At 38.9% G+C, this 24,273-nt stretch overlaps 1 protein-coding gene across 3 annotated transcripts in view; it reads left to right on the forward strand.

Annotated features, from left to right (window-relative positions):
* The window catches only part of LOC111013193 (ARM repeat superfamily protein), a 46,610-nt gene that overhangs the window by 17,248 nt on the left and 5,089 nt on the right, over positions 1 to 24,273 (forward strand). Inside the window, exons 10-18 of one of the 3 annotated variants that reach the window (XM_088127707.1) lie at positions 6,084 to 6,183; positions 6,687 to 6,761; positions 6,865 to 6,999; positions 12,027 to 12,116; positions 14,392 to 14,574; positions 14,656 to 14,760; positions 15,346 to 15,504; positions 21,043 to 21,088; positions 21,169 to 21,218. In XM_088127707.1, the coding sequence (XP_087983833.1) occupies positions 6,084 to 6,183; positions 6,687 to 6,761; positions 6,865 to 6,999; positions 12,027 to 12,116; positions 14,392 to 14,574; positions 14,656 to 14,760; positions 15,346 to 15,504; positions 21,043 to 21,088; positions 21,169 to 21,203 (928 nt within the window). In that variant the 3' untranslated portion in view covers positions 21,204 to 21,218. Of the gene's footprint in view, positions 1 to 6,083; positions 6,184 to 6,686; positions 6,762 to 6,864; positions 7,000 to 12,026; positions 12,117 to 14,391; positions 14,575 to 14,655; positions 14,761 to 15,345; positions 15,505 to 21,042; positions 21,089 to 21,168; positions 21,219 to 21,315; positions 21,361 to 21,478; positions 21,701 to 24,273 lie in introns of those variants that run through there. The other 2 variants (XM_022287592.2, XM_088127706.1) reach the window with 2 other exon arrangements.

The following is a 24,273-nucleotide window of genomic DNA, read 5'->3' on the forward strand; positions in this document are numbered from 1 at the left end:
AACGAGTATTAAAATAGTATAGGAAAAGGGAAGATGCCTGCCCCTAATTGGTAGCCTAGTCGGCAAGGACTTGACTTGAGTATCTTGGTCATACTGCCTTAGAGGTCTCAAGTTCTCGAACCTTTTGGTAAGTTTAATACCAAAAATTTTTGATGTCTCTCCTAGGTTCAGGCCTTGGGGTAGGCGCAGGTGCCCCTAGGTATAGGGGAGCAAAGCTTTAACCTCTAGTTATGTAAAAAAAAAAGAGGGTAGGTTCCGAGAATGTTTTGTATTGTATTCTTTGGTGGGCGGCTTTCTTTCTCATCTCATATTGTAACTTTTTAGAAGTATTCTTTTCTCCTTTAAAAATAAAGAAACAACAAACCTCAACCCCAACCCTTGCTTTGCTGCCGGCCATCATCACCATGAGCCACCGGAACTATCCCTCTAGGAAAGTTACTATAGAGAAGAAAACCTTCTCCATCAAGGTCGATGAACACTACAAGGGTAGCCGTGCAAGGATCACTGAATCAGGCAGAGATTCATCCTTCTCTTTCTTACTTACATGGGCCTTTGTAACCTGGCTTACCTCCTCTATCAACCTCTTGCTCAACTCTCCTCTCACCCACAAGTTCTTTCGAGAACATAGAAGTGATGACTATACCCTCTGGATTGAGAAAATCAACAACAAAAGAGGTTACTGGGTGGAATTTAACAAACTAGACAACAATGGCATGAAAAACAGAATTATGCTTCCCTCCAGAAACGATAAAGAAGGATGGAAGCTCTTTTACAACCTTTTCCTTGACTACCCGACCTCCGACAAGCTCCATCAAATTCCACAAACCTCCAATCGACCCCCATCCCAAAATGACAGATGCCCTGCTGTCCACGCGCAACCACCCCTGCCTCACCTAAAGCACCGCCCGTTCCCCGATGAACACTGATTCACCATCCAAGTGGTCTCTGTTCCCTAAAGTTTTCGCTTGGAGCCGTTGGATTATTGTTCAATGCCAATCTTTCCATGAGGATTGGCATCCCATTTTGCTAGCCATTCCAGACACGATCAACAATTTCTGCTCCCTCAACCCCATACATGCCGACAAAGCCCTTCTCAGATGCAAGGACAAGTTGCAAGCTAGCACTCTCACACAGAACCATGAATGGCAAAATGTCGAATCCTACCAAATACGTTTCCTCCAATGGAGCACTAAGAACATTAACACAAACCGGCAAGTTCCATCCTACGAAGGCTGGATTATCATACGTGATCTTCCCCTACACCTCTGGAACGACACAATAGTTCCATTTATTGGGATTGTTGTGGCGGTTTCTTGGCTATCTCTGGGTCGTCATCCAACCTTAGGGACCTTATAGAGCTTAAGATAAAGGTCAAAGGCAACAACACTGGTTTTATCCCGGCTTCCATTGAACTTCCTCCTTCCCTCATACATGAAGACGCCATCACCGTCCATATAGACCCTTTCTTCATTGTAGAGAAGTTGGTGGGTTGCTGCCATGTTGCTCGCACTGGCCTGAGAAAACTCATCAATGAGTGCGCCGGAAAACCCCTCCCTCGCTGTCGGACTCCCAACGGAGCTGATCGCAGCGCAGAGGTAGAGATTGGCCCAACGGGTCGAAACTCTTTTTTCGAGGCCTCTGTCAAACACATACATCCCTGACAATTTGTAGAGGGAAGGAAAAAGTCAATGACACCTTTGTGCCTCTTCCTTTGAGCTCCACAGAACGGGTACAACTCCCATTAATTCTTCATAGAAATGGCAAACACGTGATTGTCAGGGATAAACAACCTCCATCATCCATTTTCCATAAATGGAAACCTAATCCTGTACCCATGAGCCCAACATAAGACGACGTAGAGGAGCTGGATTAGTTTTCTAGCCCTCTTCCCGAAGAAAGCCCAAAACTATCCCTCTGCAGCAGTCCACACACTCCCATCATCCCTACCATCATCTTTGGTGATTTTCCCACCCACTAGGATGCTGACATCCCTCCCATCAACCACTCTTCTGAAACATCACACAACCCACCAACCCCTAATCCCGCCTCTATCAACCCACTGACAAACACTATGGACTCTGCAGCACTGCAACCTCTGGCTGCTGACCCTATAGGACATGGCCAATGCCTTCCTTTCCCCTGACCGTTTTAAGCGCTTCCTTGACAACTACTTACAAGATCTGGGACTTTGCATCATGGCCATTCCACCGACGACACCTTTTATCAAGCCACAACCTAAAGCACACAAATCGAAGGTCGGAAATAGAGAACTAAAGAATCTCTCCACATCTATCAACTATGAAAAGAGGAAGATTCTCAAAAGGGGGGGGGGCCCTCATCAGTTAGATGAAGCTTCTAACCTGGAATGCTCGAGGATTGGGCTCGTGGAAGAAAAGAGCCCTCATAAAACAGACCATCTCCCGCATTAATCCAAATCTTGTTATTCTACAAGAAACTAAGCTTGCTAGCATTGACCCTCTCATCATCAAATCCCATTGGAGCTCTGATGGGATTAATTGGTTTGCCCTTAATGCTGTCGGTTCTAGTGGAGGAATTCTCTTTCTTTGGAATGATCCTGACTTCACTGTGAATGAGATCATTGAAGGTGTTTTCTCCCTATCCATAAACTTTTGTCTTACTGATGGTTTCTCTTTTTGGATCCCAGGCATTTATGTCCCCTCTACTACTGAACACCGCCACCTTTTCTGGAACGAGCTTGGGGACCTCTCTTACCTTTGTGAAAATCAGTGGATTTTAGCGGGAGATTTCAATGTATCCAGATGGTCTTGGGAGAAATCTCATGGCAGACCACTTACCTGAAGCATGAAACTCTTTAATACTTTCATTGAGGACACCAGTCTTACTGACATACCCTTGAGCAATGAGAAGTATACTCGGTCCTTTTCCCTCATTGACAGATTTCTTCTCTCCCATGACTGCATCAACAGATTTGGCTTACCTTTGGCTAAGAGAATGAACAGAATTACCTCTAATCACTTCCCTATTCTCTTGGACTTTGGCCAAAACAACTGGGGCCCACGCCTTTTAGATTTGAGAACATGTGGTTGGGTCATAAATGTTTCCAACGGTTCTTTGAAAATTGGTGGCATAACAATCCCTCTTTTGGTTGGCCAGGTCATGGCTTGATGATGAAGCTCAAATCTCTCAAGCTTGCTTTGAAAGTCTGGAATAAAGAGCACTTCGGTCGCTTGCAATCACAGAAGGACAGCATTATCAAGCTGCTAAATTCTTTCGACGAGCTCGAAGGGAATACCAGACCAAATCTTGGACAGGAACAAGGCTAGGGATGATCTCCTCGCTCTAGCTGCACAGGAAGAAGTTTACTGGTGTCAAAAATGCAAACAGAATTGGTTGTGGGTAGGGGATGGAAACACAAAGTTCTTATTCCTAAATAACAAAAGAAGAAGGAAGTACTATCACAGAAATTCTTTCCAGAGATGGTACCAGCCTTACACACATCAAGGATATTAAAAAGGAATTTATAGATTTCTATACCTCTCTCTACACTAGAAAGGAAGGTCAGAGAAGCTGCCCCACAAACCTGCCATGGGACCCGATCACACATGAGAACAGTGCCATGTTAGAGCAAGTTTTCACAGAGGATGAAATCCACAAGGCTGTTAACTCCCTTGGATCCGACAAAGCCCCGGTCGGATGGATTCACTGCTGAGTTCTTCAAAAAATCATGGAACACCATCAAGTCTGATATATTGGTCGTGTTCCAAGATTTTTTTAAAAACGGGATCATCAACGCCGTCCTTAATGAGACTTACATCTCCCTTATTCCCAAAAGGAAAGGTGCCAAGACTGTCCATGATTTCCGGTCCATCAGCCTCATCCCATGCGCCTACAAAATTATTGCTAGGGTCCCCTCCGAGAGGCTCAAAAAAGTGTTATCTAGTACCATCACGGAGTACCAATCTGCCTTCGTAGAGGGACGTCAGATTCTTGACTTCTCTCTCATTGCTAATGAGATTATTGATGATTGGCAAGCTCGGAATCATAAAGGAGCAGTGATACAACTTGATCTTGAGAAAGCCTTTGATAGGGTTGATTGGGATTTCTTAGACTCTGTTGCACCACAAAGGTTTTGGGACTAAATGGAGGAAATGGATATGAGCATGCATCTCAACAACGAGCTTCTCCATTATTATCAATGGCAAACCCAGAGGCAAATTCATAGCTACCAGAGGCCTAAGACAAGGGGACCCACTCTCACCTTTCCTCTTTATTATGATGACCAATGTACTAAGCCGTATGCTCACTTATGGAGAAAGTCGAGGCCAAATAGAAGGTTACTCATCTAGATGTGGTTTGATTAAGATTAACCATCATCTCTTTGCAGATGACACGCTCCTTTTTACTAATATGGATTGCTTAAAGATAATGAATCTTAAAAAAATTATCAAAGCTTTTGAGGTTACCTCGGGTCTCAACATAAACTACAACAAATCCGGTGTCCATGGAGTCTCCATTGATCCACAGATCACTACACTCATCGCTAAGGCTTGGGGAGGCAAAACAGGCGCTTGGCCTTGCACTTATTTGGGTCTCCCTTTAAACGGAAATCCTAGGAAAAGACTCCTTTTGGCGTCCCATCATTGAAAAATTACAGAACCGGTTGAGCAGATGGAGCAACATCTTTATATCAAAGGGGGAAGGCACACTATTCTTCAATCTGTTTTATCCAACCTCCCCACTTATTACCTTTCTCTTTTCAGCTTGCCAAGAAAGCTGGCAGACCAAATCAGCAAAATCTTTCGGGACTTCTAATGGGAAGGATCAATTTCTAATGGCAAGCCTCAACTTGTTAATTGGAAACATGCCCAGCTTCCCTTGAATGATGGTGGTCTGGGCGTTGGCAACATCAAGCACAAGAATAATGCTCTGCTTTCCAAGTGGATTTGGCGTTTCATCAATGAGAAAAACCACCTTTGGAGGACTTTCATTTCTGCAAAATACATGAGATCATCCACAGACACTTGGCCCACTTTCTACTCGTCTGGCTACAAAGGCCCGTGGACAACCATCCAACAACAAACACACTTAATTAAGGACTTTGCTCTCTGCAAAGTGGGGGAAGAAAGTCATTGCTGCTTTTGGGAGGATAGATGGCACCCACAGGGGCCATTAGCCAGCCTTTACCCTAGGCTCTTTGCCCTAACTACAAATAGAGACGGCAATTGATCATTGGGATAAGGTTACCTCTTGTTGGGTATATAGCTTCCTTAGACCATTTAAAGATGAGGAATTCGATGACTGGCTTCAACTATCACTCTTAATTGATGATATTGTCCCTCCCCTTAGTGAAGAAAAATGGATTTGGCCTCTTGATCCAAGCAAAGCCTTCACTACCAGCTCTATCTTCAAGCTCCTGTCATCGGCCGGTACCCGCAATGGATCCTCCCTTTTCCCACGCAAGACAAATGCCCCAAAAAGGTTAAGTTTTTCTGCTGGGAACTCAGTCACGGGGCAGTGAATACTTTTGATCGAATTCAGAAGCGGCTACCACACATCTCCCTCTCTCCAAGTTGCTGCCACCTTTGTTTCAGGGTATCGGAAACAGCAGGACATCTCTTTATCAGCTGCAACTTTGCATCTAAATTCTGGGGACATCTTCTGTCTATCTTTGGCTGGAAGACAACTCTTCACAACATACCATCCATCTTCCTTGACTGTCTTGGTTGGCCACCCCTTCAAAAAGAACAGAGCTACACTTTGGATCCTATTCATCAGAGCCTTCCTTTGGAGTTTATGGCTTGAGAGGAACAACAGAGTCTTTAACAACAAATCTCTTTCTTTTGATTCTTTTTTGGATAGAGTGACTGTACTTGCTCTTGGTTGGTGTAAAAGTTTCTATTCCCCCTTCACTTCTTACACCCTCAACGACCTTATCATCAATTAAAAGGCGTTTTTGTTACTGCCTTTGTGCCTTTTGTATATTTCATACTATCAAGGAAATACTCGTTTCGTATAAAAAAAAAAAGAGGGCAGGTTCCTCTACTATATTTTATTATAATCGAACCATTTATTCTATTTTCACCCTATCTATTTATTTCTAGGTTCAATGGGGCATTATCTCTTGAAATCTCAAATGATCATCCAAATATGCGTATCATCCGCCGGAAAGTTGCACTAATATTGGGACAATGGGTTTCTGAGGTACAATCTATATTATATGTATAATTTTTTTGTCCCAAAGGTAATATTGTCCACTTGCAGCATTTCATAATGGTCAAGAAACTGTATGATGCTTGTTTTTAAAATGTTCTATTGGGAAGGCTTTTCACCTATTGTTGAGCTATACTTATGTTGGCTTTTTTAATTCCTTTTTTTATATTGTCTAGTATGTAGAACGGTGTTTATATTCTCTTTGTTGTTAAGTATAATATACAAAATTGAAGTTTATTTAGAAATTTCACCTAGTACAATAAAGGAAAAAGGGTTCAGAAATTTAGTGAAAATACCATTTTGTTTAGTTTTTTCAACTTTAGCAATATAGCCGAGCTTAAAATTTGATGTCAACTACACGAGTTCTTTCAAAGGCTTTGGGCTATCATCTATTTACCAGTTAGTCAAAACAAATGTTGCTTTTTCTGCAATATTAGAATACCAAATTTTAATAGAGGACTCAAATTGAGCCTTTTGTTATTTTGTATTAATAGGTTAAAGATGATACGAAACGGCAAGTTTATTGTGCTTTAATCCGGTTGCTTCAGGATAAAGATTTGTCTGTTCGGGTATGATTCCAACTGTCAGATTTATGTAACATGTTTGTTCCTCTATAGTTTTGACACAGTCCTTCCATTACTAAAAACTGAAGCTGTACATTCGTTGTCTTAGTTGGCATCTTGCCGGTCCCTATGTTTACATGTTGAAGATGCAAACTTTTCAGAAGAGAAGTTTACTGATCTTCTACCCATGTGTTGGGAATCCTGCATTAAGCTGGTAGAGGAAGTTCAGGAGTTCGATTCAAAGGTAGTGTTGTCTGCGCTTTAAAAATATGTTTAGTTTCAGATCTTCACATTTGGAGTTCACTTTTTAACATGTAACTCCATCTGTCTATTAGCTTTTTATTTTTACATTTTTTTGTTGTTGTTTGGACCAAGAGAAAAATATTAGTTTCCTTCAATTTGATTTAGCCTTAAAACAAAGATGTTATCAATTAATGCCTCCTGATTCTCTTTCCTTTTGTGGGGAGGAAGATGTTGGAAAATATGTTTTAAATGAGATTGCTAATTTCAAGGAAGTTTTGATTTCTTCATTGAACGTGACTAATGTCACCAAGGGAGAGATTTTGGAAATTTCAGAACCATATCTGCAAAGAGGCCCACCATTTCAAAGTACTCAAGAAGGAAATACCAGCCTCTGTAAATGGGTAAAGGTAGCTTGATTGGGCTCCAAAAATATTGCAACTGGGAAACAGAACGATGGAATATCATTGGCAAGAGGAGACTCGTAAAAGTCACAAAATGATTATAGAGGAACGTGCTGTAGAAGTTGATATTCAGCTTATATCGGTAGAGGCTGCTAGGCAGCCTGTCGATCGCCATGAAAACAATACGTTGGAATGCCCGAGGTTTGGGGAATCCAAAGGCATTCCGAGTCATATCTGACTCTTTTAGTCTCAAAAATCCCCATATGGAAACTAAGTGTATGGAATGGATTAATTGTTTCTGGCGTGTTACTAGTAATTATGCTCTTTTGAAAGCAAGTAAGAGGTCGGGGTTCAGTATACTGGTGCGAGAAAGGTCGGCAACATCTCCTATGCTCTGTCCAAATTTTTTAATGTGCAGCGATTAACGGTAAAGGAAGGCCTCCTTCTCGTTCTTATTTTGAGAAAGAAGAAGACTTCGTTCAAAGAATGTCTGAAGGAAGTGGTTGTTGTACACATTAAAAGAGAACTTGAACTTTTTGTCAGATTGCTTATAAAAAGAAGCAATTTCATATCACTTCTCTATTTTGTTGTCTTCATGCTTTTCTCAATGCCCTTTTAATCTCTCAGATGTTTCTCTGAGTTCAAATGTAGCCCAAGTGGTTTTCGTCTTTTAATGAAATTTTATCTTTTCTCAAAAAAAAAAAAAAAGATTTTGGTTCTTTTATTTTTTATTTTTATATCTTTGATAAGAAACTAGAGTAGTATATTGATCATAAAGGGCCATACAGAAAGGACAATTTGCTACCCTTGCAACGCTAACAGTTAGCAAAATGTAAACATAATTGGGAGTAAAATGTCCAAGACGGTTACAAAAATCACTAGAAAGAGTACGCCAACATATTCACTAAATCCCAAAAACCATCTAGGTTGGTTTTCACCCCTTTGAAAACCCTCTAGCTCGTCACGGACCATAAACCTCCAAAGAGTAGCTACCACTACATTGGACCACAAAACAGATGCTTGCGCCTCAGAAGGAGAACCCTCAAGGATCTGGGACACTGCATCCTCACAAACTTTTGGGAAACAACAGCATAAACATTCGGAGGAGCTTGGACAAATAGCATCAGCAAAAAGGCACTGAAAGAACAGGTGATAAGAGATCTCCAAATTGGATTTGCACATGACTAAATAGTTGGGGAGATCAGTAGCTATTTTTTTAACAAGAAACAAACTTTTCATTGATAAATGAAAAGTAACGTAAAATGTTCAAAGATACAAACTCCAAAGGAGTGAGGAAGGCAAAATAAATAAAATACAAGTAAAAAATAAAGCTAAAATAACAAAATTACAAAGGTGTGAGAAAAGCTTCCCAATTAGAATAGATCATGCTAGCTGAATAATTAACAAGGTGATTGGAGAGAACACATCATTGAGAAGCTTTAAATTTAGTGATGTTAAAACTTTCCATTGGATGCCTTTTAATCCCTTCAAATGTCCGTTGCTTGCGTTCAAGCCATAACTCAAAGATTAGGGCTTTAGAACCATTGACCCATATAAGATTTGCTCTAGGATGCAACCGGGGGCCAAACAAAAGCTGAAAAATCGAATTTGAAACTGACTTGTCTGAAACCCATGATAGATTGAATATACTGAGAAGAACAGACCAACAACTTGCTGAAAATGGGCAAATGGGCAGGGGGAAAATGCGCCTGATATTTGCTGGAATCTGCACGAAAGACACAAAAATAAGGCTGAAGAGACAAATTTGGTAGCTTTTATTGCAAGATCTCAGCTGTATTAACCTTACCAAACATAAGAATCCACGAAAGAGAATTGACCTTCTTAGGACTACCGGAATTTCACAGCTTTGAACAAAAATCCAGTGGCAAGACAGCAGAGGAAACTTTTGATTTGTATAAGGAACTAACAGAAAGGCACCTCTCTTTACCCATTTCACATTTGTTGAAAGGTTCTGGAACTATATGCTTTGCACCGTCAACTGGACCACGGTTCTCCCAATATTTGGTCTTCTTGACTATATTTTGACGGGGCATCCTTTTAAAAAGGAAAAGCTTTTCTTTGGGTTAACACATCATCAGCCTTCTTTTTGAAGATTTGGCTTGTGAGAAACAACTGTACCTTTAACAACACTGAATCTCCTTTTGGATCCTTCCTAAAATCGGTTATATTGATGGCACTTTATTGGTGTAAATGCAAGAAGGAAGAATTGCAGTCACCTTCTTTGATCACTTTATCCTAGCCTTCTGCCTCCAGCACAAATCCTCCTCTCAAATGAGCTCCTCAAAACCCCCCTTGAATCTCTTCTCCCTAAGCTCCTCCGTCATACAACCTTGCTCATCCAAACCATTCTAGAATTTGGTCCTCTTTAGTCTTGAACCTTGCTTATCCCCAAGAAATGGATTGTATTTATCACAAAAAGATAAGCCAATTTTCTCATGAAACGGAAACTTTCCCACTTTCTGCCTAAAAGTTTGGTCTTGTTTAGGTTAGCGTTTAATCTTGAAGCTGCTTAAGAAATCTTCATGGTTTTGAGCTAGTTGACCATTATCTCAATATAATCCATAATCAGGGTGAAAATCAAAGAGGAAGGGGAAGCCTCATTTGATATCTCTAGTAGCCAGAATTTTAGCTCTAGGTCACCCATTAACAATGGCAGAGTAGTTTATAGTTACGACAGTCTGAGTCAGCATCCAATGATCTTCCAAAAGGGCTGGACATGCATAGGCGCTGAAGCAAATATTTTTCTTCTTTTTTGTTTTCTTTTTTTATGAAGGCCATCTGGAAGATCATCACCACAAGAGTTGCCTTATCATGTCGTCTTTCATTAATTGTTGTTTTAGTTGTGTTTTTCCATAGAATATAAAGTATTGCCATTTGGAACCTAAGATATGCCATACATGCTCGCTTTTTTTTATGAGTCTTGCTTAACCTATATAGGCATGCAGAGCTATGGACTTTTTTTTTCCTTCTTTTAAAGAAACCAAGAAGGAAATCAAATATTTGATCCCACATCTCTTTACGGTGGTAAAGTTTCCCTTAAGTTCTATTAAGGAAAATTGGGATACTAATTCCAAATCCTAGGTCATTGAAACTAGAAAAAGTCTTAAGGATTCTAAGATCGAGGACTTCATTTCACTATGGAATTATGAAGCTTCAAAGGTATTTTATGTTAAAATCTTTATATTTGTCTCTTGATAGTATGACCCCTATGCCAAATGTTTTGTTCTCGGGTCTTTGGGAGTCGTTTGGTCCAAAGAAAGTTTGCATCCTTTTGTAGATTCTCTTGAGAGGGGATTTGAACACTTAGAAACTTTGGAAAGAAAGCTTGCCATGTTTTCTCTTCCACCCTCCTTTTGCTGTTTGTGCTTATCAAGCAGTGAGAATCAAGATCGTATATTCTTTCATTGCCCATATGCTTTGAGCTGTTGGTGGTCTTTACTCAAAGTGCTCAAGCTGTCTTGGGTTTTCTCCTCCAACGTCAAAAGCAACATTCATCACCTCCTATATTGTCCCCTCTCTCTTTTGAAGGCCTACTCTTTATGGGTTAATGCAATCAAAGCCATTGTTTCAGAAATATGGTTTGGACAGAATCAGTGCATCTCCCAAGAAAAGAGGAGGGATTGCTTCGAATGTTTCGAGCTTTCTAAATTAATGGTGTGCCTTATCGGATCTTTTTCCTGGTTACTCTTACAACATCATCTATGGGAATCGGAAGGCTCTTGTTTCACTTTAATTATACGTTGTTTACTTTATTATGCTCCTATTTCACCATTTTTTGGGGTTTGTATCTTTGAACACTAGTATTTTTTTCATTTATCAATGAAAATCTTGTTTCTTGTTCAATTTTTTTTTTCCATATGTGGAAGTCCCTTTTCATTTTCAACAATTGAAGTTTATACTTGCCAATTTTAATTTCATTGATTTCATTAAAATCTGAATAGCCTTTTACTACCGAAGGGCTGCAAGTGAATTTGATTTGAGGCATTTATTAAGGAAAAGGTTCTCATGGACAGTTGGATTCAAACTCAAGAAAGAGGATTGGGGAAGAAAGATCTACTTCTCTCTCTCCTTCGGTTCAATTCACTCTATAAGTGAGAATGTAAGCATAAATACAGTACCTCATGATATTTAAGACTTTGAAGATAATGATTTTGACGAAGTAGTTGGTATCAGCAGCCCAGATTTATCTGCTAAATCAGTCGATTCTCGTTTTAAAGATATGAGCGAGCTTTCCTTTGAAGAAGGTGTTGTTGCTGGGTTATTGGAGTATCTGTTTTTTGTGAAGGTTTAGGCAAAGTCCTTGGTGTTGAAGCATTTGTTTTTTTGTTTGTTCTCTTTTATATTGTTTTTATTGGTTTTTTTCACTCCCTTTGGGAGTTTTTATTTTAAGAATATTGTATTTCCTTTAATTATTTCAATGAGAAGTTCGTATCTTGTTCTAAAAGAAAATTTCATTGATTTTATGTCCTTTTGGTTCTTGTTTCTGCATGAAAAAGGTTTGCAAAGATAAATTAAAAGGTGTTGGGTATGTATGATTAAGATGTTTTCTACTTTTAAATGTATCTTTTTGTTTGACTGAATTTTTGTTATACATCTCTCTCTTCAGGTTCAAGTTCTGAATTTAATATCGGTTCTGATTGGACGTGTCAGTGAAGTCCTTCCATTCTCAAATATGTTGGTATCCTTTTTTCAGAAGGTAAGTGTGCGTTTGGTTGGTAATCTAAAAATAAAAATCTTGAGAACAAAGGATTCAATGAAAATCAGAGTTGTACTACATGTTTTTAGTGTTCTCAAATACTTGTTTGGTAGCAGATTTAGAAATTGAATTTCAATTTAAAAATTGTCCAATGTGGGTTTAGTAATATGTTTGTAAAGTAGTGGTAGTTACCAAATACCAACTAAATTTTTAGTCCAATCTAAAATATTATTAATTAATTTATTAACATATATGATATAAGTTTTGTATAATTATTAATTTTACAATATTATATAATTTATAATATATTATGTTATTTTAATTTTAACATAACCGAAATGGATTTATAACATGAAATAATATATTTATCTAAGTTTTTATCTTTTATAATGTAATTCTACATTTTTAAAATTTCAAATTTAGAATCTAAAAATAATGGAAACATTAAAATGTTGTTTTCATAATTTCTACCCTTTGGATCACAAAATCTGAAAAACAAAATCTGAAAACAAGAAACAGAACCAAATTCTCTAAAAACAAGAAACAGAACCAAATTCTCTGCCAAATAGGTCCTAAGCTATCCTTTTGATGGTATCTAATGTTTGAAATAATTTAATACTTAGTTTATGTTACACCATGTGCATGATAAATTTGAGTTCACTAAAAATTTCGTTATGTAATCCTCTGGCAACTAGATAAGTATTTCATTGAGAAATCATTTTGAATTTATTTTTTACTCTGTTGGGAGGCATTTTCTGGATTTCACTCTTTTAGTGACCTTTCTTAGCCCCAAGGGAAAACCAAGTTGGTAAAGGCTTGGAATCTCAAGTTCAAACCTTCCGATGAGCTTAATACCAAAAACCCTTGATGTCTCATGAGTTTGAGCCTTGGGTTGGGTGTGGGTCCCCCTGGGTATAGGGGAGCAAAACTCCGACTCGCCGGTTATTAAATAAAAAATGACACTTATTTTTCATAAAAAATAAATTATAGCTTAAGGTCATTGTTCATCGTTGCAGCTATTACTTTCCCCAACTAAAAAGTGGTTTAAATATGAAATTCTATGTTAAAATTTAAATCACCACTTAACCCATCAACTTATTGTACATTTAATCATTTATAAATACTTTAATACTCCCCTAACTTCTATGCTTCAAAATTTGCACAAGGCTCAACAAGTAATTATCAATATTAATTGGAAAGGAATTGATATTACAAGTGTTCAAACAGGACATCTTGTTTTGATACCATGTTTAATTACCATTGAACCTAAAAACTTAAAGTTGATGGGTTACGGTAAATTTAATCATTTATCAATATTTTAACATTCTAAATGCCAACTAATTCCTCTCATTTATAAATTGTAATTGATGAATCACCTGTTCCCTTTCTAACCATTATGGGTTGTTTTATTAGTGGTCATTAAGTCTAGGGAAAAAGTAAAAGGGTTAAGAGGGAGTGGGTTCAAACCATCACAACCACTTATGATTTAAAATCCTACAAGTTTTCTTAGCAACCAAATGCTACAGGAGGGTCATATGGTTGTCTCATTAGATCACTTGAGGTGCATGCAAGCTGACCCGAACATTCACAAGGATAAAAAAAATAAAAAAAATAAAAAAACACCTAACTCTTTTATGTAAAAAATAAAGAATAAATTATGTTGTCATTTTTTTATTCTCTAATTTTAGCTATCCTTTTATATTTTACTTATTTGAAGAAGTTTGCTGCTTGTCACACAAATTGGAGTGTTCTAAAAAGATTATTACTTAAAAATAAGAGCAGAATCAGATGAAGAATGTGCTTGCTCAAAGAAGCCATTTACATGTTCGACTACGTAAACGTGTGAAAATGGTGAATAAAAGCATGAGTAGAAAATTTAATCGAACATATACTAAAATAAATTATTGCAAAAATGAAAGTCTCAACTTTTTTGAGTATTTTTTTTTATTATGTGAAATGATGCTCAAGTTGGTCAATTGATATTTCATATAAAAAATTTGATTAATTGATAAGAAAAACTTTTTCAGTTTGTCATGTGTCTTAATGCTAGTTTTTGAATAATGCATCTATCTTGATGTGTTTGTGTCATGTCACATGCGTTGTTGCATGTCCATGCTTATTACGTCGTTATGTAAATTGGTTTTAGTCAATTTTGCTATTCCTTGTCTTCATTCAAGCTTCAAAGTTTTGTTTTAAAATTTTTGTTTGAAGCCGGTTATTTAGATATCTCTAAATTACTCTTCTGTTGATTACCCCCTACTGCCCATCTAACTAGGTTTGGGAGGAATCTTCTGGTGAAAGCCTCCTACAGATTCAGCTTCTTATTGCTCTACGGAACCTTGTGGTTGCACTTGGTTATCAATCACCCATTTGCTACAACATGTTAATGCCCATTTTGGATAGGGGCATTGACATAAATCATCCAGACGAACTCAATCTTCTAGAAGATAGCCTGCTGGTACTATTTTGGTAATTCTATTTAACTTGTTATTTTATCTCTGTGATATTCTGACACTGCTAAGAAGAAAAATTTATACAGTTATGGGAAGCTACAGTTTCTCATGCTCCTTCATTGGTTCCTTCTCTACTAGCATACTTCCCTCGACTTGTGGATATCATGGAAAGGAGTTTTGATCATTTGGAGGTTAGGCTTCTTCTTTGATGCCTTGGATTTAAGTTGTATTGTAATTATTTTCTCTCTTCTATCCAAATCAATAGGAATGCAGGCTTTTGATTCTTTTTATTTCTTTCAATGAAACATTTTCTTAATGAAAAAGAAATTAGCATGATGGCCACCTACCTAGGATTTAATATCCTACCGCTTTGTGTCTCATGTACCAATAGGAGACCCTATCCTCATGGGATATTTGGGTCTTGGAACAGCCAGTGGTTCCCAATCCAGTAAATAATTCGGTCAAGTGGAAGGGATTACAAGATTAATGAACAGTAATGTCCTCATTTTCCACCTTGAGGTGACTTTGAGTGGCGGGACATTAGGCTACTAATCTGTTTCACTTAAGCAGGAAGTCTCCTGGGAAGACCTAGAGGAAGGGTATTTTTGGTAGCTTATGTTATGTGATTGAAAGCTGAGTGCAAAGAAAATTTGCAGATTGTTACCTTGTTTTCTGTGCTACTTGAGTCTTTCATTCTCTTGTGATAATCATTTTAAAACTATTATTCCTCCTCCCATTGCTGTTTGTTATAATCATTTTAAATTGTCTCAAATCAGGTCGCCATCAACATAATTGAGACGTACATCCTCTTGGGAGGGAATGAATTTTTAAGTATGCATACTTCTAGCATTGCAAAAATTCTTGATCTGATTATTGGCAATGTCAATGATAGAGGACTGCTTTCAACGCTTCCAATCATTGACCTTCTGGTGCAGGTATGCGTTTGCAGGTTTATATTTGATGGTATCAATACCAGGAAAATGTGTTCCTTAATTCCTATTCTTTGTTTAGACAAAACCAAAGGAGAAGTGGAAACTATTGTATTTTTTCCTTCGCACTAGGGTCTCAGAACTAAGCTTTTTAGTATTTTTCTCTTAGTTCTATTTGTTTCAATTGGAATCCCCCTTTTTGTAAAGTTTCTGTACATTTCATCTACATGCATACTAACCACTGATACATGTCCACTAATACAGCAGTGTAGTGGTTACCTTTTTTCTTTTTCTTTTTTTTTTTTGGTGTAAGAAACAATTTCATCAATGATATGAAATTATAAAAGTGAGCTCAGTTCAAGGGATTGCATAAAACGATTCCAGCTCAACAAAACAGAAGAAAAGCTGTAGTGATGGAACATGAGGAGTACACCAAGACTAACCAAAAAAAAATTATAGCTTCAAAAACCAATCGAAAGTAAGCTCATTTTCTTTGAAGATGCACCGCCAAGTGACCCAAAACAAGGCTCTAATGAAGTTTGTCCATAGTAACTTCTTCCCCTTTTTGAATGAGTGTCCCACAAGAGCCATTTCCAAAAGGAGAAGAGGATCTACTGGCAGTGCTGTGGACCATCCAAAAACAGAAAGAATTGACCGCCAAAACTGGGTAGCATAATAACAGGATACAAAAAGTTTCCAAGTTAGCCTTGCAAATCGTGCACCATTGTGGAGAGAGAGACAAATAGGGCAGTCTATTTTGGAGCTTTTCATTAGTATTGATAGCTTTGTGGCTTACTCCCAGATAAAGAACTTTACCTTTTTGGCATATGAATCCTTCCATATAGCATCTGTGAACAATGGGATGGGCTCTTGTTTCTGTTGGGGGAGGTCTTTGACAAGGGAATTTGTAGTGAAGAGCCGTTTGGTTCAAGAGTCCAATGGAAGGTGTCTGCATCAATTGTTAAGTGAATAATAGAGAGATGGTGGGAAAAGGCAACCCAATCCTCTATTTCACCCTCCTTTTGATTTCTTCCAAGCCTCAAGTCCCACCTTCCTGTTTCCGCAACCCAGAAATTCTTTATATCTGCCTCTTCTTTTAGGGACAAATCAAATAAGAGAGGGAATTTTCTGTAAATCAGATCACCATTCAGCCAAGGGTCTTTCCAAAATGAGATATTGTGTCCGTTTCCAGCCCTGTATAACAATCGGTCAGAAAGAGTTCAGTGTTCTTAGTAGTGGGAATAGAAGACTCTATTATTATGCTATTTAATATTCGTTATTGCTTTTATGTTACTGTAAGTTTAGGGTCTCTCCTTGTATTTTATTATCCATTTATTATACAAGCCACATTAGAGTAAGTTGACGGTCGATTTTGTAGATGTTTTGAGGGATATTTCCCCTGTTTTGGTTTGATCCTTCTATCTGTGGGTTTGGCCCCTTTTTTATTTTTATTTTAAAATAATAATAAAATAACAAAATTGACCTCTCCTCGTAAGGTACCAGGATTAATATAATAATAATAATAATAATAATAAATAATAATAATAATAATAATAAAGGCTAACTTCAAGCTGGAAAATGCCCAAGAGCTCCAATGAGACCCAAATTAATCAACAAAGGAGATTTTCCAATCTAAGAAAACCAACTGCACACGCACCAAGAAAACCAGACCAAAAATATACAAAGAAAGTATCTAAAAAGTCTTTGAAGGGCAGGCCTCTTTACTAGCCATCAACACCCAACCGCTGCCCACCAAAAAACTGCAAGACTCATGCTTCTCTTCTCTATGGTTTTCTTGTTCTTTTGCGGATTCTTCATTTTTGCATTTTTATTTCCATGGGAAATTGCAACTAAATTTATTCGAAATTCCTTCAAAATATCAGCACCCTTATCCTTTAAATTCTCTTTAACGTACTAGACCTCTTTGAATCTTCCGAGTCTGAAGGAGAAAAACCAATATTGGTCCTTGTAACCCCAATTTCTTTGTTTTTCACATTGCTAACTGCTAAGATAAAACAAAGAAGCTAGCTCTTCATTCACATTGGAGGTGTCAATTTTCAAATCATCCCTACTTCCCTTCCAATCAAAATCAAAATTATAGTAGTCATATAAGAACCCAGAATAATGTGTACCTAAAAGTTCAAAATGAGATCAAAGGTATTTCGGAATTCCAGCTTAGTGGAAAGGTAGGTATGCTCCCGTCTCTCTCTTCTCTCTCCTCCCAGTGCAGTTCATCCCAAATTCTTCTCATTTATGTTTGAAGTTTGCTCGCGGTGATTCTCAGTTTTTAGCTCATATTTTTTTAGTTTTATCATGGAAGTTAATAGTTGTTGCGTGGAAAATTTGCGTTTTTGCTTATGGTTTGAAGATGAATTGATTTACGTAGAAGACGAGTGATGCAAAGTTTTTATGCCTATGAATTTGCAGCAATTATCTTGGTTTGAAGACTACAAGTTGAACTAATCGTTTGGCCTCTAACTAGTGGGAGAAAGAAGGTTGGCAATGACCAGGTCTTGAGAAAAGTGGCTTGTTGGATTTTAGGGACATCATGAATGTCGATTTGAAAAGGATTACTGAGGGTCCCTGGGAGATGGTAAAATAGAATACTTCAATTTCTCAACCCTCATATGCTAAAGCTTTGGCAAGCAAAAAGATAAATTTCTCGAGTTGAAAGTAGTTGGCATTTCCATGAGAGAGTTAAAAAGTAATTGGAGGAGGTCTTTTAAGGTTCGAGTCTCCATTGTTGATAAATAAGAGAAAGCCATTAAAAGGAAAAGCTTCTTAGATTTGGACCTCAAAAACTTCTCCAATCCCCTTGATCTGGAGAGAATTCGGAACATTATGGAAGATGAAAGGTCTTCCCATTTGAGAAGAACCTTAAATAAGAAGCGGTAAATGAGTATGAAAACAAATCAGACGAAGATTTAATTGCAGTTGTTAGGCAGCTAGAAGGTCCTTTGGAGGAGGATCCCCTGAAGAGAAGATGGAAAGTTCCCTTGAGGGGAAAATGATTACAGCTGGTGCTGTTAATGGTGCTGTTAATGAGAAGGAGAGGCATATGAAAAAGAAGAGGAACGAGAAAAGAAATAGTCCGCTTGAGGTTTTAATTGTTGATGATGTTTCTTTGAATTCGGAAAAGGAAACTTTGTTGGATCCTTTATCAATAAAGGGGGAGAAGGGGAAAGGTCCTTTCTCCACCATGGACTTTCTCACTGTTAAGTCCCTGTGGAGTGCACATGGGATCAATTGGGCTGCCCTCGACGCATCTGGCTCAGCTGGTGGAGTACTCATCCTCTGGAACAACCCAGATTTCACAGCCACAAAAATTATTGAAGGTGTTTTCTCCCTCACTATTAATTTCTGTCTTTCTGATGGCTTCTCGTTTTGGATCTCAGGCATCTATGGCCCCTCTACTATACAATTTTGTCACCATTTCTAGCAGTAACTCCGTGATTTTTCTTATCTGTGCGAGGACCATTGGATTCTAGCCGGAGACTTAAATGTTTCACGTTGGTTTGGGAGAAAACCCATGGCAGACCCCTTACAAAGAGTATGCGGCTTTTCAACTCTTTTATTGAGGAGACTAGCCTTACTGATATTCCCCTTGTTAAAGTACACATACTCCGTGATTTTTCTTATCTGTGCGAGGACCATTGGATCCTTTTCCCTTATCGATCGGTTTCTCCTCACAAATGGTTGCATAGACAAGCTGGGGTTGCCTATTATCAAGAGGATGAACAGAACCACCTCCGATCATTTCCCTATATTACTTGACTTTGGACAGAATAGTTGGTGGCCATCACCCTTCAGATTCAAAAATATGTGGCTGACACACAAATCTTTCCTCCCTTTCCTTAAATCATGGTGGAGAAACAATCCCCTAGGTTGGCCAGGTCATGGATTGATGATGAAACTTAAATCTCTAAAGCTTGCCATCAAACAGTGGAACACCAAGATCTTTTGTTGTATCCACTCACAGAAGGATGATCTCATCAACCACATAAACTCCTTGGATGAACTTGAGGGATCCCAACCCCTTACACCGGTTCAAATCCAAGCGAGAAATCAAGCTAGAGAGGACCTTTTATCTATCATTGTCGAGGAAATCTTTTGGAAGCAAAAGTGTAAACAGAAATGGCTTTGTGAGGGGGATGAAAATACCAAATTCTTTCACAGACTTCTTGCCAATAGGAGGAGAAGGAGTCTATTACTGAAATTCTCTCTCGAAAGGGGACTAGCTTGACACGGATCAAAGACATTGAAGAGGAATTTATTGATTTTTACAAGACACTTTACACCAGAAAAGATGGTCAAAGATTCTACCCCACAAACCTAGCCTGGGATCCAATCACCACAGAACAATCTATCTCACTATAATAGCCTTTTTCGGAAGAAGAAATCATCAAGGCAGTACATAGTCTTGGCATAGATAAGGCACCGGGCCCCGACGGTTTCACAGTTGAATTTTTAAAAAGTCATGGAACATTATCAAAGATGACATTATTCAAAAATGGTATTATCAATGCTGCCTTAAATGAGACCTACATTTGTCTCATCCCCAGAAGGAAAGCAGCCAAAATAGTGCATGATTACAGACCGATCAGCCTCATCCCATGCGCCTACAAAATTCTTGCAAGGGTTCTCTCCGAACGCCTAAAAAAGGTACTTATTATGTTATGTATCAGCAGTTAGTATCAGCAGTTCGGATTTGTCCCTTGGATCTGTTGATTCTCGTTTTAAAGATCTAAGTGAGCTTTGCTTTGAGGAAGATCTTCAACTTCTTTTGTTTCAATGAAGAAAAAGGGAGCTGGAAAGTCAAACATTTCTAATCACTCCTCCAGTCCGTCTTATTTTGTAAACGTGGGAATCGCCCTTGAACCTATTAATATGGTTTCTTGACCTTTGCTCTTCGGAAGTTCAAAGAAGTTGAGAAGTCTTAAGAAGGTGCTGTTGCTGGGTTATTGGAGTATCTGTTTTTTGTGAAGATTTACGCAAAGTCCTTGGTGTTGAAGCATCTGTCTTTTCGTTTGTTCTCTTTTGTGTTTTTTTATTATGGTTTTTTTCACTCCCCTTGGGAGTTTGTATCTTAGAATATTGTATTTCCTTTCATTATTTCAATGAGAAGTTCGTATCTTGTTCTAAAAAATTATAGTAGTCGTCACTTCCAATACTTTCATATGAACTATTGAGAGCCCAAAAACCCCATCTTCATCCATTTTCATGATTGAAGACTTAATTTCCCCTTTAACCGGAAGGTCGGGGGCCTTGATTAACCAAGTTCTACCTTTCTTAGCCCTTATTCTTGAATAAACTTGGAAACTATCAAGGAGACAATTTGAATCACAAAGGTACCTTTATTTCTATTTGAAAATCATCCACCTTCCGCCACATATACTATCTGCTTTGGAGGAATTGACCTTTCTCTTTCCTCATTTTTTAGGCCAATAGGTTCATTGAATATAGGATCTCGTTTTTTCCACACAAAATTAATGAGTTCTCATTTTTCACACTCTTAATTAACTGAGTCTTGAGCCTTTCATGCAGAAAGAAAGACCTGGTACTGGAATAATTTTGGAATGCTATACCATGAGTAAGAATAGTTTTCACTGTGATATGTAAGATGATTAATTTTTCAGGTGTAACACATTGTTTATTCATTTATTCTGTTAGGTTCATTTATGAGGTATATTTTAGAGTCTACATGACCATAAATTATCATCAATTTTCTCAAATTTTGAAAGGTGCTTTCTGACAACAATGTTTTAAGAGCTCTTATTGGTCCGTACAATTCCAACATTTACTCTTGTTATTTTGCAGTGTTTTCCTATTGTCGTGCCCCCATTGATAGGCAGCACCCTTCAAGTATGCACGGTTACCTTTCTTTTTTATAGAACTTCCATTTTGTTCCTTTTGTTATAATAGTTTACTTTCTCAGATGTTTTTATTTTTTTGGTAAGCTTTTTTTTTTCATTGATGCTAGAAATTGATTGTTATATGCTTGAGTGGGAAAGACGAATGTGATCCTTCCAAGACATCAGTCAAAGCATCTTCAGCTGCCATCCTGGCACGGATCTTGGTGATGAATACAAACTATCTTGCCCAGTTAATGATTGAACCGTCCCTTTTGGTGCTCCTCCAAAAAGCAGGAATCCAAACTGAAGAAAATATTCTTCTTCCTTTGGTTGACTTGTGGCTGGACAAGGTTAGCAGCGACCAAAATACTAATGAAGATTGTGAATTTCAAAATGAGTTCTGTCTTGACTATCATATTAATACTATTCATATACTCTGGATGCGTTCCTTGGATGTCTCAAATGCGTGCTTGATTCTCTTTTTGTTCAGCTTTTCTGTTAATTGTTCAAGTTGAGTCCAAAATCAGATTTTGACATTTTTGTTACTTTTGTTGATGGCTTTCGTTTGAATTGATTATTTTAATGGAAAATCATTTTGAATTACTTGTTTATAGAATTCAAACTTTGTTCTCTCTTCAAATTTTAAAATGTAACAATGTTGGCTAGCATGAAGTTCTCCATCAATCTGTTAGGCCTCCAATTGCGAAAACTTATAGTAGGAAGGGCAAAGAGGTAATTGTAGAGGGAATAGGCCTTAATGGCCAAGAGAGAGAATCAGAGGGAACTTGTAGGCAAAAGGGGAGTAGGTCTATAAGGGGAGGGAATGTAGGAGGAGGAGATCATTCTGGATTTTTGTGCTAGGAACCTTTTTGGTTGTTTGGGAGAGTTTCCCCACCCTCTCGAATAGGGGGTTGTTTTGTATTGCCTTCGGCTTGTTTCTATATCAGTAAAAGTTCATCGTGAGGGTTGAGACCTCACATATTGGTATCATAGCACGTTCGAATCAGGACCAATCGTTGCAAGATCATGGTGAAGGAGCTAGAGACACGGTGTGAAGCAGTGGAGAAGGACATCGCCGGCGTGAAGCTGGAAGTAATGGCGTTGCATCAGAAGCTTGATGAGCAACAGAAGCTCACCGAGAGTATTCATGTGACACTTAAGGCGTTCATGGCATAGGTCATTGGGGGAACCTCCCAATAGATCTCTTCGATCACTAGAGAAGTAACGACAAAGAAAGGGAAGGCGACTGGGGAAGAAACCTCAGAGAATGGAAATGGAAATCAAGGTAATGATAGAAACCGATTTCAACAGGTTGAGATGCCTATTTTTGCAGGTCTCGAGTTGGAGTCTTGGACTTTCCGAGCTGAACAATATTACGAGATCCAAAAACTAATAGAAGACGAGAAGATGATAGTGGTGATCATTAGCTTCGACGGAATAGCGTTGGCTTGGTTCCGTTATACGGATAACAGGGAGAAGTTTCGCGATTGGAACGACCTCAAAGGGCGACTCAGGGACCGCTTCCACCCAGAAAAAGAGGGCAGGCAACGTGCTCTGTTGTTATCAATCAAGCAAGAAGGAACGTTTGCAGAGTATCGCCAAACCTTTGAGGCTTTAGCGGCGGCGCTTCCTCAACTCTCCGATGAGGTGCTGGAGAGTGCTTTCCTCAATGGGCTTGATCCGGTAGTGCGTGCAGAAGTTTTGGCCATGGAGCCCAAAGGGCTAGACTAAGTCGTTCAAAAAGCCCAGCTAATTAATGACGTCAACGCGGCGGTTCAAGAAGCAGGGGGACAACAAGGGGCCGAAAAGCCCGACACAGGCCCAACTATAACCAAGACCGCGTCTAAAACCCTAGAGGTAATACCTACAAGAACTGTCACCCTTTCGAATAAGGTACCCATGGCTATGCAGGGGACTGGAGCGATGCAGACGACCAAGAAGGAGACATCCTATAAGAAACTAACAGAGGTCGAGTTCCAAAAGAGAAAGGAATGGGGATTATGCTTCCGCTGTGAGGAGAAGTACACCGTCGGACACAAGTGTCGAAATAGAGAGCTACGGGTGTTCGTGGTCCATGACGACGAGCTGCTAGAAATGGAAGAAGAACCAGTCACCGAGGGACCACTGGAAGGGGATGAGAACAGTGGGAAATTAGTAGAGTGCAAGCTAAACATGATCGTCGGAATTTCGACTCCAGGAACGATCAAGGTAAAAGGGTCGATCCTAGGGCGGGCGGTAGTGGTCCTAATTGACTGTGGAGCAACCCACAATTTTATCTCGTTAACCTTCGCGGATGAATTACAGTTACCAAAAACAGAGACGATTAGCTATGGGGTTATCATGGGCTCTGGAACTGCGGTAAAAGGGAATGACATTTGTAGAGGGGTTGTCCTCTCATTACCGGAATTATCGGTGAAGGAAGACTTTCTGCCATTAGATCTGGGAACGTTGGACGTGGTCCTCGGAATGCAATGGCTGCAAACAATGGGCAAGATGGAAACAGACTGGCCTGCTCTATCCTTAAAGTTCGACAGGTGAGGCAAGCAGATAACTATACGAGGCGACCCCGCATTGGCGCATTTAGAAGTATCGATGAAACGCCTAGCCAAGTAGTGGGAGGCGCAGGATCAAGGATACCTGGTAGAACTACGCACCCTGAGCACTCAAAGTGAAGAAGCGGACACCAACCCTGAGAGCCCCTCAGCCTTAGTCGAAGATTTGATCCATGAGTACTTGGATCTGTTTCAAAAGCCAGAAGAGCTACCGCCTAGCAGGGCCGTGGACCATCGCATTCCCTTGAAGGAAGGACAGTAGACAGTCAACGTTCGACTTTACCGGTATGCCCATGCCCAAAAAGGTGAAATTGAGATTCTGATAAATGAAATGTTGGAAGCTGGTATCATTAAACCGAGTGTGAGCCCAT

This window comes from Momordica charantia (genome assembly GCF_013281855.1).
Source record: "Momordica charantia cultivar OHB3-1 chromosome 8 unlocalized genomic scaffold, Mcharantia_2.0 BLBB01000008.1, whole genome shotgun sequence".
NCBI classification, from domain to species: Eukaryota; Viridiplantae; Streptophyta; class Magnoliopsida; order Cucurbitales; family Cucurbitaceae; genus Momordica; species Momordica charantia.